This window comes from Acytostelium subglobosum (assembly GCF_000787575.1).
Source record: "Acytostelium subglobosum LB1 DNA, scaffold: scaffold16, whole genome shotgun sequence".
Lineage (NCBI taxonomy): Eukaryota > Evosea > Eumycetozoa > Acytosteliales > Acytosteliaceae > Acytostelium > Acytostelium subglobosum.
In genome coordinates, this window is record NW_012236517.1 from 463,459 (window position 1) to 480,376 (window position 16,918).

The following is a 16,918-nucleotide window of genomic DNA, read 5'->3' on the forward strand; positions in this document are numbered from 1 at the left end:
TGAGCTTGGCCAACGGGGCCTCCTTGTTGCCAAAGAGGTGGTTGGCGATGTAGTGCCAGAGGTAGTTGACAATGATTGCCATGAGGTGGATGAATGGAAGGTTGGGGCGACGAGACTTCGTGGAGATGTCCAGTGCTTTGATGTTCCATTCTCTGACGTTGATACCAGAGCGTTGCTTCACCAAGTCTAAGGCTGGGCGCATGGCTTCTTGGGTCGCCACTTTGCTGCAGTCAAAGAAGAAGTGATTGTAGGGTTGGTCYGTGCAGGAGTTGCCACAGAGAGTGCAGTCAGCGTCTGCTCTCATATGATTGATCGGGAGAGTATGGGAGAAGAACCTGAAGAGGGCGTTGCGTGAAGAAGGTCCTCTCAGGGTGCTGATGACCTTGAAGATGTCTGGGAGCTTGAGGCCGTGGAAGACACTGAGCTGCCATTGACCCTCGGTCAGTCTGATTGAGCCATACTTTGCCTTCCAGAGGATGGCATAGATGTCTTTCAGACTGAGGGTGATACCATTATTGTCCAAGAGTGGTACCTTGTCGCTATGGCTGGAGAGGTGGGCAGAGCGGAACTCCATCCAAGGTGTGTGGAACTTGAGGAAGAGACCAGTGAACTTGCCGCCCAGGCACTTCCTGGCGTTGCGGTGTTGAGTTCTCCACGAGTCCAGGTAGCCATGGGTGAGGTGGGCTGGGGTGTTGAGGAAACGATTGAACACCCAAACCTTGTAGGCAATTGATCTGAGCCCAATGTCCCAGAGGTTGAGGCCACCTTCATCCCAATGGAAGCTGGCGCGGTCCAGTGCCATCGTGTTGATGAAGCTGGAGCCGTAGGCGGTGGCCTTGGGGGCTGAGATGAACCATTTGGTGAGGTTATCGATCTTCTTGATCTGCCACTTGGTCGGTGAGTCCAGATAGAAGTGGTACATCAGAGGGGGGAGGGCGTAAGACTTGATAGCTGCAACCTTAGACCGCAGTGTGGTGCTTTCAGACTTGAAGAGCGAGAGTCTGCCGCGGAGGGAGCTGATGAGAGTCTTGAACTTGGAGTAGATGCCCTGCTTGGTGAAGTTGACGCCCAAGTACCTTTCAGGTTCGGTGGCCACTGGGTAGGGGAGTTCAGACGTTGGTGCATCGCCCAGGACAATGTGGACAGACTTGTCGACATTGATGGCTGACGAGGTGGCTTTGCAGAAGACCTTGAACCATTCAATCACTCTCAAGAGTTCCTCGAGTGACCTGGTGAGCGCTGCAGTGTCGTCGGCAAACTGGAGAAGCTTGACCTTCTTGCGGACGGTCGAGACTTTCTTGCCGTCGACTAATGTGTCGAGGGGCGGTGACACAGGCAGGCCCACGATGGATTGGTCGGCGTTGATTGCTGCTGCCAGTGCCTCAATGACCAGCACAAAGAGCGTCGGGGAGAGAGGGTCACCTTGCTTGTCTTGGCGGAGAGGACCTCATCGGCCGTGATGGGCTCCTCGAGTGGCTGGAGGTGCTCCCGGCAGTCCGGGCTCCAGTGGGACAGTAGTCTCTCATGCTCATCGGCGTCGTCGGCGCCCTTGGTGTAGAGCTTGGAGTAGAACGAGTGGAATGCCTTGCGTATCTCGGGAGGGTCAGAGGTGGCGGCGCCATCCTCGCCGTAGATCTCGGTGATCAGATCAACGGTCTTCCTACCCTTGGCGATGCGAGTGAGGTACTTGCTTGGCATTTCCATGCCAAGCTCAGCGTCCCTTCGTTGTGCCTCCTTCTCGACCTTTGCAGACTCGAGGAGGTCGGCTAGCCTGGACTGATCAAGCCGGTGTGGTGTGGCCCCTGGTGGCGGGCGAGCGAGGTAGCGTTTGAGTTCCACTATGATCCTCCTTCGCTCGCCGGCGTTGCGAGCCTGCTCCGCCTTGAGCCGCGAGATGAGCGCCTCTTTGATGCTGAGCCAAGTGGACAGACCAGAGGGTGTGATGCGACTGAGAGTGCCGTGGACCAAGTCCATCGCGGCAGGAGWCGCAAGCGTTTCCTTCCTCAGTATCCATCTGTGTCCTGTTGGGGTGATCTGTTTTGGGTATACTGTTATCAGTACGGGGTGATGATCTGACTTGGTGTGCGCATGGGATACATCTACCTTGGCGCGGTGAGGGCCCACCAGGGTGGACCGGACGTACAGTCGGTCGAGGCGTTTCTCCGTACCGCTCGACAACGACTTGTGGGTGGGGATGTTATCATGGGCGCCGGTGTCAACAAGATCGTTGAGGGCTGCCAGCTCGTTGATGAACAATGTGAAGTCGTCACGATCAGTTGCGCACGTGTTGAAGTCGCCTGCGATCACGTCGATGTCGTTGTCAAAGATCGCTTGAGAGTTCTGCAGGGTGGTGACAAAGTCCAACCTGCCAGCATTCGAGGCAGGCGCGTACACCAACAGGATCGTAATGGTGTAGTTTGGCTCGTTCACACGGACCAACAATGTGCGGCCAAGCCTGTCGGCGAAGAGAGTGTCTGCCTTGAGGGTGGAGCCCAAGGGCTTCACCAGGCCGACACCAGTGCCTCTGCCCGAGGCGTTGGTGACCGCCCTGTTTGGGTAACGGGCGGTGAGGGCGACGACTTCTCCGTCGTCGCCGTTCGTCTCCGTGAGGAGAGCAAGGGTAGGGCCGTGCAGCGTCAGGTGATTAAACACCGATGATGCTGTGTCTGCTCTGGAAGAGCCCTGTACATTCCAGAGCATGATATCCAATGAGGTCATCATGACTTCTTGGTCGTCCTAGAACGACGGACCACTTTGGGCTTCTTGGTGTCGGGCTTGGGAGGGGTGGACGGATCGACCTCGACCGACTCGGCAGCGGCCACGTCCTTCTTCCTCTTGAATGCCAAGGAGATGGGGGCAAGGATCTTCTTGACACTGTTCAACAGTGCCGGCGACTCGGTGGCGGCGCTTGAAGATGCGCTGGCCAGAGTAGCAGGTGGCGCCGCAGCCCTTGGGGCAGTGTACGGCGAGGAAGGTGAGGTCGACAATGATCTGCCCAGTGGGGTGACGTTCTTGACGACGACAGGTGTAGACGGCATGGCCGCGGGCTCCGTTCTTGTTGGAGAGTGCGAGCGATCGCTCGAGGAGGAAGCGACAGAGGCCTCGGCGCTGTCGGTCTTGGGAGGTGAGCTCACAGGCTTGTCGGCCGCGGGCTTGTTGGGCGTCGTCTTGGAAGGCGTAGCCTTGGCGGACACGGACTGAGCTTGCTTGCGCGCCTTGCGGGCGCGGGTGCTCGAGCGCTTCTTGAAGGGCACGACACGCGAGGCAGCCACGTTGGGGTTGACCATGATGTCGTCCTTGAGTGACTCGAACTGAGTGGCTGAGGGCCACAGCAGTGTGATCGTGTGACGAGAGCCAGCGACATGGTGATGTACAAACGAAGGAGGACACAACTCTGAAATGTCTGTCGGCTTGGTACGGGCGCCGTCGTCCTTGGTGGCCACAAACGTCATCTCGACGAAGTGGTGGGATGGCACAAACAGGCGGGCGCTGACAGGTGACGAGGCGCCAGTGAGGGTGCAAGCGTTGCTGCGGAAGTGCTCGACAAGCTTGCTGAGTTCTGCAGAAGAGTAGGCTTTACCTTCAACGGTCAAGCCACGGAGTGCACTGCTATCCTTAGAGGCAGCAGTGCCTGATGGGTACGATCTGCTTACACGCATGTGCAAGCGCAGACCTTTCATGTAGTCCTCTGGCAGCAGCGCTGCGCCAGGGTAGAAGATACGCACGTCGTATGATGACTGCGATGAGGGTGGCGCACGATCATTGATCGGGCCATACCTTGCGAAGAAAGACTCCGCTCCCATTGTAATCTGTGACAGGGCACTCACCTGAGTACAGCTGTTGTTGATTGAGAGTTGATGTATTGACTTTGCTAGATTGAGTGATCGAGTAACAGATAGTAACTGTATCACTCGTTTCGGTTTTTAATTTTCCTTCATTGTTTATTTATTTAAGGTCACTGAATACCTAAAAAAATTGAATATTGAATAAAATAAATGGTCGCTCCTGGTTGGGATCGAACCAACGACCGTTCGGTTAACAGCCGAACGCTCTGCCGACTGAGCCACAGAAGCTGTGGGGGAAAATATTTGATAATCTGGTTTTGAACAGTTTTTTTGGGTCGATTTTACAACTTTTTATATTCTATTTACCTGTTTTGTATCTTATAAAGACGTCTAAATATCACCATTCCTTCCAAATAATATAGAAGAGTTGGGTATTGAAGAAACGATCAGATTATTATCGACAGATTTATCCTTTTCTTTGTAAAACTTTTGGCCTTAAGAAATGGGCTGGTGGATCAAGCCACTATCGGAACCTTTGCACTACCCCCATTCTCTACATAAATCTAGAGAGTGTGTCACGTGAAGGGCGCAGTGGACCTGGCGAGTTGATTGTTTTTTGGAACCCAAATATGGATGATGACATTGTGTGGTTGTTTGATGTCCACAACCTACACTTCTAACAAGTTATCTTCCACACATTGTTCAAGTCAATCAATCAATAATCATTCAAACATCCAAATCAATCCCAGACCCAATGAGAAGTGGCTAAGCCATCATCCATCTACCAATGGCAACTAAAGGACCATTAAACATTAAAACAGTTCAATCAATCAATCTAAATAACTTACCTTTGTTGTAAATTTAAACAAATATATATATACTAACCTACAAATATTATAATATGTCGAGATTAATTGTTACCATATTCTTACTATCGCTGACATTGTCAAGTGTCTTGGCCGCTGTCAGCTTCAACCCTACCTACCAGTTGTCTCTGGTTAATGGTATTCGTGCCGATGCCGGAAAGGCAGCTATCCAAATAAGCCCATGTCTTATGGATTCCGCCCAATTTCACTCTGAATACCAAGCAAGGTAAGGGTCATCACGACACCTCTTATAATGAATACATAACATAATTACTTACTCTTAATAATTTAGCACCTCCACAATGACTCACGACGATCCAAATGGAGGATTGTTTGAGAGATTCGAGGTATATGGTGCAAACAGCATGTCAAATGCCGCAGAGAACGTTGCAGCCGGTCAACAAACCGATGACAGTGTTATTTCATCGTGGAAGAACAGTCCAGGTCATTATGCCAACATGATTGGAGACTACACCTTTATAGGTTTGGGAATGAAGGTTGGATCAAGTGGTACTCCCTACTGGACTCAACAGTTCATGACTGGTAGCTGCACTCCAGTTTCCACCACCTCGTCCACTACCACCAAGCCAACCACATCCTCAACCACTACCACCAAGCCAACTACATCCTCCACTACTACCACCAAGCCAACAACAACTACTACTAAGCCAACAACATCATCCACCACTACCACCAAGCCAACTACATCGTCCACATCTAGCCAGTCGACCACAACTGGTGCATCGACTACAACTGATGCATCCACCACTGCCCCTGCCGGTACTACCGACTCGAAGCTTCCAAACTCCTCATCCAAGGTCATCATCAGCGTATACTCTGTACTTGCCTTGTTGTTCATTACCTTCATCCTCTGTTAATCTATACATATTTTATATATAATTTATTTATTAATTTATTTATTATTATTATTAAACATCTGTCACCTTTATTATTTATTATCTCTTATCTCTTTGATAAATGATTGAATGTCAATGACAAGTGTTATTATGTTGACAGTCACTTCTAAGAAGTGAATGGTCAACCCTCAGAGGAGTTAAGTTTGCCTTTTTGGGTCACTTCATTTCAAGTTCATCTTACGCAATCACATAAACATACATATACTTTGAACAAATGGATAATGATGGCAAAGGACAGAACAAGTTAAGAGTGTCAACAGGTGGAACAACAACAACAACAAGAAGGAATAGGACATTGACTACACTTATAGAGGATGGACTAGTTGATGTTAATGCTCAATGTCATTTCATATATGAGGGCAAGAGATATAATTGCACCATCACATACGTCAATAACAAATATTGCTTTGTTGGTACACGTGACAATGGTGATGTTATCACAGAACATGCATCAACAACATTCATACGAGAGTTACTCTCTTTGCCAAGTACATTCAAGATTGACGGCAACAAAGAGTTGGTGATCAACAACATGAGGATAGTAGATTATGAGTTGAAGCCATTACAACAGTCTGGACTCGAAGAAGGTCTAAAGGATATGTCTATCAATAGCAACAACAACAATGAGACAGCACAGGCAAAGGTAGTCACACCAACAAAGTACATGTCATCGTCAACTACATCAACAACATCAACCCCTGGCACACCTGATAATCAACAAACAAACAATGGTGGCTTGCTTAGAACACCTCCTTCGGCAATGCCTCCACGTCGACAGGCACTGAGTCAACCAACAAGTGTCAGACCAGTGTATGAGTTTGATTTGATCAAACCATCATCCACTAGACACATCCAACTCGAGTATCAAGACATGGAGCCAGCTGTAATCAAGGCCTCTGGCTTGGGACGTTACTTTCACTTCAATTGTGAACGATATCTCAGTTGGTCAACACGATCCAAGTCATCATCATTATCCTCATCAGCAACAACAACATCGACAACATCAACCCAGAGTCCAACGACAACGACAACACCAACAACCATTGCAGAGGCAATAAGATTGGATGGCTTTGTCTGGGAGAATGAGGTACTGGACATACTCAAGCAGGCTAAACATAGAGTGTTCCTACCTGGGGAGAAGGACGGAGAGAGTATACCCTATCAAGAGGTTATCAGGATTCTCAAGGAGGAGAAGGGTGACTTCTATTTGTTCCAATCAACATTGTTGGTGCCCAAGGAGTTCCGTGGAAACCTCCCAACGAACATTACATTCTCTCGATCCATTCCCGACTTCCTCAGTGTAACATTCCACCCGACAACTGGAAGACGCACAATCAAGATCCTCGATGCCAAGTCCACATCAACAATCAAGTTCTCACAACGCTTGCAGTTGGCCTACTACTACATCTTGCTCGTTGAGGTCTTCAAGTTGGAAGGCATCACAGATATTGACCTCGATGATAATGGGGCGATCTATCTAAAGGCACGACCAGTGCCTGAGGACTTTGACCTGGTGTCCACCGTCGAGAAGCTTAGACGCTTCATGTATGGCGACTCGAGCGATCCCGAGAGTCTGCTGGTCAAGATACTCAAGCAACGCAAGATGGATAGTCCTTGGACGCTGAGCGAGGCGTGCGAGGGCTGTGAGTACCTGCCTCAGTGTACGAAGCAGGCCGAGGCCGAGGGCAGCAGGAACGTCATCGCCATGCACAAACATTATACTATTGAAACACTACTCGCATTGAAGAAAGACGACGCGATTTCGACCGAGACCAAGCCACTGAGCGAGGTAGAGAGGCTGTGCAAGATCGATCCGGACATTATCAAGGACCTTGAGCTCAAGAGCGAGTTCATCAAGATGCAGCCTCGTCTCCAGGCTGCACTCACACATAGTGTTGAGCTCACTGGATTCAACAACGTGTTTTTCCCGATCGATGAAGATGTGGCACTCTACATCTCTTTGGTGTCGCACCCCCAGAAGCAGACATTGTTCAACTGGACATTGACTGTATATGATGGGCTAAAGAGTCCAGCAACATACACCGGACCAGGAGAAAAGATTGCAGACATGGTGTCCTTGATGGCCTCGTTGTTCACCGAGAATAGTGCCAAGAGGACGCTTCAGGTGTTCATCTGGGACACATTCGAGAGGGGATACTTCTTCAGTCTATGCCGCGAGCTGCTCACGGCCAACCAGCCAGACTCGCCCATCTTCCAGAGCGTTGTGCAGGTGTTGGCGGTGCTCTACGATGACTCGGACTGGATCAACTTCAATCTAGGCTACTACCCCCACGAGCCATTCTCATACAACTCAAAGAATGGCAAGGAGGGCTCTGGTGCAAAGTCAACGCCATTTGTCGTCATTAAGGAACAGGTAATGCAAGCGCTCGCCATTAATATATACCCACCTTATACCTTGGCAGACATTGCATGCTCAATGCTTGGACTCAAGACCGCGCCAACGAGCCTCCTGCCCGACCACATATTCGCCACCATCATCCAGCCCGGACTTCCAGACTGCGCTCCTTTCATCGAGCGTGTGGACTATCTCCACCAAGTCATCACCAATCTCCGAGTTCGTTTGTTCACTGCTCAGTCCCATGAGCAAAAGATTAAGAAGGTATGTATGTCTGATTGATCGAATGAATGATTGAGCCATAAACTGACTCACATCAATCAATAAGTTCAAACAAAGGAGTGCTCTCAAGTATGTCAACCCTTTGATCAACAAGTTGATGTATTGTTATCAGTTTGAGCTGATGGCCAAGTATAGGATGATCAGGTCCGTGCGATCATGCTCGGTGGACATCAATATACATGATGGAAAGTACCTCATAATGACATTGATGGACGATGGTAGATTCCAGACGAGGATACATCAGCAATACTACTCATACTTTGAGCAGAGACTCAAGGACACCTTTGCCCACTTTGCCATGGTCCACTACTCACACGATGGTGTCAAGCTGCTTCGACAATACGATGATCTCGACTTCATGGCACCAACGGGCATCTACGAGGTGACCAAGATATTAGTCTCGCCAGCCGACACATTTGACTCATTCGTCATTGCCAACATCACACTCGCACTTCCCAAGGACGTAGTGTTGGAGAAACGGTATGTAAACAATCATTCAACCACCCATTCACTCAATTGCTCACCTTCCATTCCTCCCTCAGACAATCATACATCTTGTTTGAAAAGTTCGACACAGACTACTTCTCACAGTATAAGTGGCTGGTAGCCAGCTACGAACAAATAGACAGCCAGGCAAACTCACCAATGTTGGACTTGTTCAACAACCCCGCCAAATGGACGAGCGAGTCGGAGGAGTATGCTGACTTTGCCAGAGCGGTGAAACATACCATAGAGGCACTCAATCAAACAGACACGACCAAGAGAATGGACAACAGATTGACTCTGACTCCATCACAACGACAAGTCGTTGAGAACGCATCAAAGAAGCGTTTGCAACTGGTGCGTGGACCACCCGGCACGGGCAAGACTCACTTCTTGGCGCTGCTCGTACTCATTATCTTTGACACGTGGATCAGATTGGAGCGCAAGGAGGGCTATCTCATTGTGATTACAGCATTGACGCACACGGCCATCGACAATGCTCTTCTACGAATTGCCAAGCTCAAGAAAGAGTACGAGACCTACACAGGCGCATCGCTCCACTTCCACATTGTAAAGAAGGAGAAGACCATTAGCCAAGCACTGGCGAGCAATGGTGTGCTCACGGTCGACCAAGCTGCAAAGAACCTGTACAGATTCCAAGTGGTGGGTGCCACTTGTTGGGGTGTATCCACACTCAAGACATCAAGACCAATTGACTACTTGATCATTGATGAGGCCTCCCAGCTGCAGACACCAATCGCAGCAATGGCCATGAATTTGGCACATAGATATCTCATTTGTGGCGATAATCTGCAGTTGCCACCTGTGTTGCAAGGCAAGTACGCCGTCAAGCATGAGCTGGCCATCAACAATCAAACATACGATCCCAAGGTGCACAAGTCGGTCTTCTCGTGTGTCAAGTCGCTGCTAATCAAGAACAACTGTGGCCAGGCATTCTTGACACTCAATGAGAACTTTAGAATGACACCCGACCTCTGTCAGTTCGCTGCCAAGTATCTCTACGGCGACTCATACCGATGCTTTGATGTTGACCAGAAGCCGACCATCGAACCAGCACTGCTGGGTACGTACAGCGAGGTGATCCGGTCCATCTACGACTCGGGACGATCGTGCTTCACACTGATGATCGACGGCAATCACTTTGGAAACAGACAGGTCGAGGTGGACTTGGTCAGACAGATATACATGTACGAGCGAGAGAGGTTCATCCGCAGGAACCAACAAAAACAAACCTGGCATTCTGCAGACGACTTGGAGAATGCATTCTGGTCAAGTCTTCAACTGGGCGTTGTCACACCACTCAATGCACAAAGGATAGACATGCAGCTAATGGTGATATCGGAACAGGCCAAGCATGGTTGTGCTGCAGATCACAAACCATCGATTGGAACTGCTGAGAAGATGCAGGGACAAGAGTTCGACACTGTGGTGGTATGCTACAATGGATGGAGCAGCAGCAACAAGGCTCACGACTTTATCTACAACCTCAATCGACTCAATGTATCATTCACGCGATCCAAGCAGCGCGTCATTCTCATCACGTCCAGACCATTGCTCGCGCCATCTCAAGCAGTACTAAGCAACAAGAAGACAGAAAGAGCCTATGACTATCTTATGAACTTTGTAAACTACTCCAATGTGACAAACCTTGTTGCTCATCCAGTGACAAGCGGCAGCAGCAGTAGTGGAATCACACCCTTGAAGACTTCAACAACTGGAACTCCAAACTTGTCCACACCAGATTCAAAGGAGTTGCTGCCTATAGCTAGTACACCACAGACACCAATCCAAGATCTTCAGTTGGACTTTATCAGCAAGCTATCTCTAACAAGAAGAGATACTCAATCAAACGACGACAATAACAACAATCAATAGTGATTGATTGATTGATTGATCGATGGATGTAATCAAATTAGAAGTTTACTATTAATACAAGTTATGATCGAATGCAACTGTCTTTTCTTGACCGCCTCCGCCGCCAACACCGTGGTTGGATACAGATGGCGACATTGATGGCGAAGTGGCCGCTGCCACTGCTGCCGATTGATTGTAGCCAGAGACGATCGAGTGCACAAAGTCGACATAGTTCTTCTCGGACCTGTACCGCTCGACAATCTCATTGATTCGCATCTTGCGCAGTGCGTATGGTCGCGAATAGTTGGGTGTGCTGTTTCTAATGTATCGATAAGCATTGACCGCCGTCTGGCGAACCAACGTGGAGAGCATCTGCTTGCTCACCGCCATGCCATGGATGAGCGGACCAAACATTGGCACCTTTCCCTCCTTCCTGTAGATCTGGATTCGATATAAGCCGTTTGGCAGAGGATAGACGATGATGTGAGCGTCGTTAAACTGACTCGTCACTGTTGTTGGCGCATAGTCTCTGATGTGCTCTGACCATATGATGTTTACAATGTCGTTGCCAACATGCCTCTTCTTGTGTATCTGTTGCGGCTCAGATGTGTTGGTTGGCATCGAAGAGATGTTATGGAAGATCGTCTCCATTGTTGTGTTGGCATAGTAGGGTGCCGTATTGCCGGTGGTCTTCTTGCGGTCCAGTCCGCCCATGTAGCCAAAATGTGTGGACAGGTCGACCTGCCAGCCAAGTCCGTTGACAAAGTCATCGTAGAGGCTGGATGACGCGTAGTTGTGCAGGATCTCGCGCTGTTCTTCCTGGCCTTCGCCCACATAGATCACGCCAATCTTTAAGATGTCTCGGGATGGCGTGATGTCCAGCTGTTGCAGAGCCCTGCTCAACTTCTGTGTTGACTCAAGCTGTTTGAAGTAGGACGCGTTGGATATGTCCAGGAAGCCAAGATAGGACATTAGAAGACGACGTGATTGAGAGATGACCTGAGGTGGTTTTGATGGTGTTGGCAGGTCCCACGTGTCATTGAAAGGAGAGAGTTGGTATGCCTTTTCGACATAGTCCTGCTCTTGCTTGATGAATGACTCGATCTCGTTCTGGATGTTGGTGAACTCCTGCACCAGATTGGGGCGGAGCGATACCAGAGGTTGATTGAGATGGGTGACGCCTTCCGGCATACAGTCAGGTTGGCTGGATAGTGACTGAAGTAGGTTGCTCAGTATGCCATCGACCTTTGCTTCAGGCTTTGTCTTGTTGAGTGAGACGACATTATTGTATGAGTAGGTCAGGTTGTCAATGACCACTGGAGCCAGGGCTAGGTCAGCACCGCCAGACTGTCGTTGATCAATGAACATCTTGATCAGGGAGAGAGGCGATCGATCATTGTGTGTGGAGTTTGCTGAGCCCATGCCGAGGGGATCATAAAGGTTGTCAAAGTCCCAGACATACTTTCCAGTGGCATCACGGATGAAAAGTCGTGCCAGAGTGCCTTGTTCAGGCGCTGGCTTGGGGATCTCAACGACCGATATGAGGGCATTCTCGTGGAGTACGCAGAACAGTGGAGTCTCCTCCTCGATCGGAGAGCACTGGAGATCATCATATTCGTCAATCAGGGAGGTGGTGATCTGCGGACCTTGTTTGCTGGACGGGAAGTTGTGTACAAAGTTAAAGCAGTGAGTGAGAAGGGTCTCGGCGGCCTCCTGGACGAGCAGTGTCTTGTTTGGCGATGCAAGAGCCAGGGTCTCCAGTGCATCCTCCTCAAGTGAAAGGTCCACACTCTTTCCTTTGCTGTGAGTCTTTGGTGCGGTCATCTTCTTGGTAAGAGTCCTCGCTAGGACCTTGTATACGTCTTCAGTGCGCTCCAGTGCTGTGGACCATGCCTCACCACGCTGTCCAAGAGCCGACTCGATTGCCTGGAACATATTTGATCTGAAGTCTTTGAAGAGGTCATCGTCAAAGATACAATCGTCCACGCAGACCCAATCGAGAAGACAGTAGAAGTGGTTGGCGATAGTCTGCTCAGTGATGCCTGCTGCCGTATTCCCAGCTTCCAGCTCCTGCATACCCTTCAGGATGGAGTTGACCAACGAGCTGAGTATGAGGTTGATGGTGCATCTGGTCAGTCTGGGGAAGACCACATTGATCGCTGCCAGAGAGTCCAGTGCCGCCTTGGAAATCGCCTGGTCATGATATAAAGTATACACATTGATCACCTCAATCATCTCGTTGACCCATTCCTGTGATACATCCTGGCTATTAAACTCCTCCATCACCAATGTTGATAATGTCCACAAGCACATCATTCTATTCTCCGCAGCTCTCTCATTCTTCAAGGCGATGATCAACAAGTCAATCAACTCTCTCTTGAGCTATATAAATAGTGATTGAGGTTAGGAATCATTCCAAGAGTAATGTTGGGATCATCAATGTACGTACATCCTTCATGGTCATATCCTTGGTGATGGACTTGCCAGTCTCATCCTTGTATCCTTCGAATACCAATGTTGGTGTATGGTTGGGATAGAACACCAATGAGCCCAAGATGATCAAGGACCTCTTGCGTACCTCCACGGGTGGTGGTTGATCTTGTGATTTGAATGAGGAGTACTGGATGATGATTGAATGAGTCAGTACAAGTAGCACATGCACTGTACATGTCCACACGCTTCACGAATACTATACCATTGTCTTGATATACTTGAGATAAGGGAAGATGAGTGAGTTGGCTCCTGGCATTGCCAAATTGAAGATGTTGCTGCTGTGAAGGAGGATGGCATTGGCCAGTTCGACTTGGACGATGGGTGACACAAACACCTTGTTCACCATGTCGTAGAAGCCGACCAGTATCTCGGTTGGATATTGTGGATGATGACGACACACCATGCGACAAAGACTGCGCAAAGCCAGAACCTTGCTGCGAGTGAACTTGCTGTCCAGGTTGTAGCAGTCAAATAGACGAGCGCCGACAATGTCGAATAGGGGCACAGGACGCCACCCATCGATTTGGGAGGTGGAGAAATCGGTCTCCTCCTCGGCGCACAGGAAGATGTCGACAATGTCGGTTAGCACGCTTGTGGAGAGTTCGTGTATCTGTGCATCCTTGATATTATGTACATTGTTGAGTAGTGCCAGCAAGTTGATCCATGTCCTGTAGCATGTCTCTTGGTCCCAGCCAATTTGCACGATGCTCTGGTCGACAAGGATGTCAGGAAGTGGCTCCTGTGAGTCTGGCGAGCGAGGTCCACCTCGCTCCTTGCGATCACGCTCCAATCGCTTCTGCTTGCGCTCGCTGGTCGGATAGACAAACTCCTTGAGGATCATGGTCACCTGCAGCATCTTTGATTTGATCTGCTTGACGACCTCAGTACGGAAGTATAGCTCCTCAAAGTGGACGTTGCATTGTGCCCACATAGCAGCACGGTCCTCCTTGGACTTGATCCAGGCAAAGAGTGTGGTGGAGAGCATCGCCTGCTCCAGCGACAAGCTGGGTCGGTTGGTGTTGGACCGGCGAAGAAGGGTGGTCGTGGCCAGCAATAGACTGGTGAGTAGTATCTCACGTGTCTGTGGTCGCAGCTGGGGATAAATATCGATCATCTGTTTGTAGACGCCAATGATGAACATGCCCAGGGCATCGCGTTCCTTCTCATATCCAGTCGCATCTGTTTCAAATACACTCATCATCTCATTAAGTACGAACGTCTGGAGCGTATAGTACTCATCTCCAAACGTATTCTCCATCTCTACACTATAAAGCAAGGACTAGGGATTGATTGATTGATTGATTGGTGTTAGGGCGAGGGTGAGGGCGAGGGTTGAGGATCGAGGTATAGACTTACCAAGAACAAGGTATGGAATGTGAAGATTGACTTCTTGATGGTCTCGGAATACTTGAGAGGCAGTCGACAGCTTTGCCTGTAGATCTCGAGGAGGATTGCAACCTTGCCAGTGCCAGGTGTTGAGGTTGTGAATTGTGAGCCGCCACCACCGCCACCGCCACCGCCAGATGTCAGTTGTGGCGATGTGGCAGTACTTCCGCCAGCAGCTGATGACACAATACCATCTGCACTGGGTGATCTCGACATTGAGCTCGCTCCACCATTGACATTGTTGAAGTTGTTTAGCAAGAGATACTCGCGAATCGATGTGTTGGAGGCGAACCAACTGGCAAAGTAGTTGATGACGATGACCTGAAGCTCGTGTGGGCAGTGACTGCCAAAGCCGGTGGCGTCCGACGCCGCCAGCAGGCCGACCTTCTTGCAGACGGTCGGATAGAGCACGGTCAGGAAGTGCTGCTTGAGTATGCCGAACCAAAAGACAAAGTTGTTGAGACGCGATGAGATGTGAATAAAGACCTGCTCGACCAGTCGACCCGAGTCCTCGCGGGTCGGCGCTTCCGTCGCTTGAATGACGATGAATCGCTTGGCTTCGTGGCCGCTAAACACCTTCTTGGCAAACGTCGGGCGGTACGTGTAGTCCGAGACAAAGGGCGTGTAATCAATGACTGACGCCAGGAGGTCGAGCTTGTAGCGGTCGGGTTTCTCCATGACCTCGATGAAGAACAAAAGCGTGGAGAAGGCGGCAATGCGGATGGACTGGATGTTCTCGATGCCCAGCATCTTCTCGAGGATGTTGACGATGCTCTTGACCTGCCAGCCCTTCTTGACAAAGCCCTCGAGATGGATGAGGACGCGCTTCAGCAGGTCGGTCAGCTTGAGCACCTCCTTCTCAGCGACATGGTGCTTGCCCGCCTTGAACTGGCCGAGCTCGTACGTGGAGAACGTCGACAGTAGTATCTGGTAGATCTGGTAGCTGTTGTCCTTGAACAGCTTGTCAATCTCCTGGTCGTCCGTGTTGCTGATGAATGACATCAGACCCTTGAAGCGCTTGACCGACTCGGCGGAGGCGTCCAGGAAGACGGCCAGCTTCTTCCTTGCCTTCTCCTTCTCCTTGCTCTCGCCGGTGCCGCATGACTGTGATGCCAGCAGCCATGAGATGTTGTTTGTGTTGAGCGCATTGTTGTTGCTAAAGGCTAGTGAAGCCAGGTTATTGCTGCTGGTTGAGAGTGAGGGTGGGACCATCCCCAGACCAACTGGGCTCGTGGTGGCATTGGTTGGCGCACTGCTGTTGCCAGTGGCGGAGGAAGTGGAAGAGGAGGCGCCAGGGTTGTTGTTGTTGAAGGTATTGAAATTCATGGGAAGTGGATGTGGATGTGGATGTTGGATTGATTGGTCGCGGTATATTGAGTGAGCTACAACATGGTCTCCTATGTAAGTGAATCCTGTCAATATGTCTGTCTGTCTAACTATCTATTCTATCAAATCTATCTGTCTTTGATTGTTGATGTGCTTAGCCTTGAACAGAGTGGTGTTAGATTAGTGATTGATCAATCAGTAATGGGTTGTGTGTGTGTGTGTGTGAAGAGGGGGTTGACTCTTAATCATGGGCACTCAATCACTCAATCAATCATTCATTCAACTCACTCTCACTTGTTTGTTCTTTGTGTTTTGTTGAAGTTGGACCAATAATAAGCTCTGGCTGGCTTCCACCTTATATGTTGGCATCGCCCACCTTACTAACAACATCAACGTAGAATAGATAGAGTTATTATTCTAAAAGGTTTTGCTAAGCTTAGTACCATGTCGATCAAGCTTTGATTTTTGCATCAAGGTTTGCCCTGGTGTGTTTTTGGTATTGGGAACACACTGATGGACTCGCCCCTAGCCCTCTGCGCCCCCACCACCGCCTCTCCAACAACATCAAAGTGGATATTAAATTGTGAGGACACCAGCACGACACTACTCTTCTCCTATTCCCTACAAACCATAGTACTATCGTGATTTACGTCGAAGCTGGACAATAAGCTCGCAAATGATCAACAAAAGATATTTGCAGCTTTGAAAGAATGACACGGCCCCATCACTGGGACAAAGTCAAACAAAGAGTGATTGGGATGGCGTCCTTGGGTCGGTTGAGACGTTCTATCTCTCCAAGTCCCCTTTCATTCGCTATTCCAACAATGCGGCAACAACATTACACACACAGACACAACAACCACAAAAGCCATAACAACAGTCACAGCAATGAAAGAGCAAACGACAAACAATCCCATCCTTCTCCATCTTTAGATAAGATTGTTGTTGTGCGCGCATTGAAGCGAAAGGTCGAAAGACGAACAACCTCATGCGTTGCGTTGCGTTTGTGGATGCCGCGTTGACCTATTTGGACCAAAGCCGTCAATCGCACACAGAAGCAGAAGCCACAAACAGCAAACAAAGTGCAAAGGGATGATGTTAACATGGTAGCTTGCATGACTCTTCGCACTTGTGCAACGATTGACAAAG

The 16,918-nt window shown here is 49.6% G+C and overlaps 4 protein-coding genes across 5 annotated transcripts; 2 read left to right on the top strand and 2 right to left on the bottom strand.

Annotated features, from left to right (window-relative positions):
- On the bottom strand, window positions 1-3,803 carry SAMD00019534_079140 (hypothetical protein; the record flags this gene model as incomplete). 2 transcript variants are annotated; one of them, XM_012896954.1, is made up of 3 exons in its annotated part: window positions 1-1,276; window positions 1,319-1,438; window positions 1,495-2,736. In XM_012896954.1, coding segments are annotated over 3 exons (2,638 nt in total), but the record flags the coding sequence as incomplete, so codon positions are not given. The 2 variants fall into 2 exon arrangements, with proteins under 2 accessions (XP_012752408.1, XP_012752409.1); XM_012896955.1 differs by lacking the exons at window positions 1-1,276; window positions 1,319-1,438 and having other exon boundaries at window positions 2,718-3,803.
- Window positions 3,804-4,686: 883 nt separating this feature from the next.
- On the top strand, window positions 4,687-5,529 carry SAMD00019534_079160 (hypothetical protein; the record flags this gene model as incomplete). Its single annotated transcript, XM_012896956.1, has 2 exons — window positions 4,687-4,877; window positions 4,944-5,529. The coding sequence occupies 2 exons, from the start codon at window positions 4,687-4,689 to the stop codon at window positions 5,527-5,529; spliced, it is 777 nt and encodes a 258-aa protein (XP_012752410.1).
- Window positions 5,530-5,782: 253 nt separating this feature from the next.
- On the top strand, window positions 5,783-10,585 carry SAMD00019534_079170 (hypothetical protein; the record flags this gene model as incomplete). The annotated part of the gene is made up of 3 exons (XM_012896957.1): window positions 5,783-8,188; window positions 8,253-8,686; window positions 8,749-10,585. 3 exons carry the CDS (start codon window positions 5,783-5,785, stop codon window positions 10,583-10,585), a joined length of 4,677 nt encoding a protein of 1,558 aa, XP_012752411.1.
- Window positions 10,586-10,636: 51 nt separating this feature from the next.
- SAMD00019534_079180 (hypothetical protein) lies at window positions 10,637-15,769 on the bottom strand (the record flags this gene model as incomplete). Its single annotated transcript, XM_012896958.1, has 4 exons — window positions 10,637-12,946; window positions 13,014-13,184; window positions 13,260-14,336; window positions 14,414-15,769. 4 exons carry the CDS (start codon window positions 15,767-15,769, stop codon window positions 10,637-10,639), a joined length of 4,914 nt encoding a protein of 1,637 aa, XP_012752412.1.
- Window positions 15,770-16,918: the final 1,149 nt, after the last annotated feature.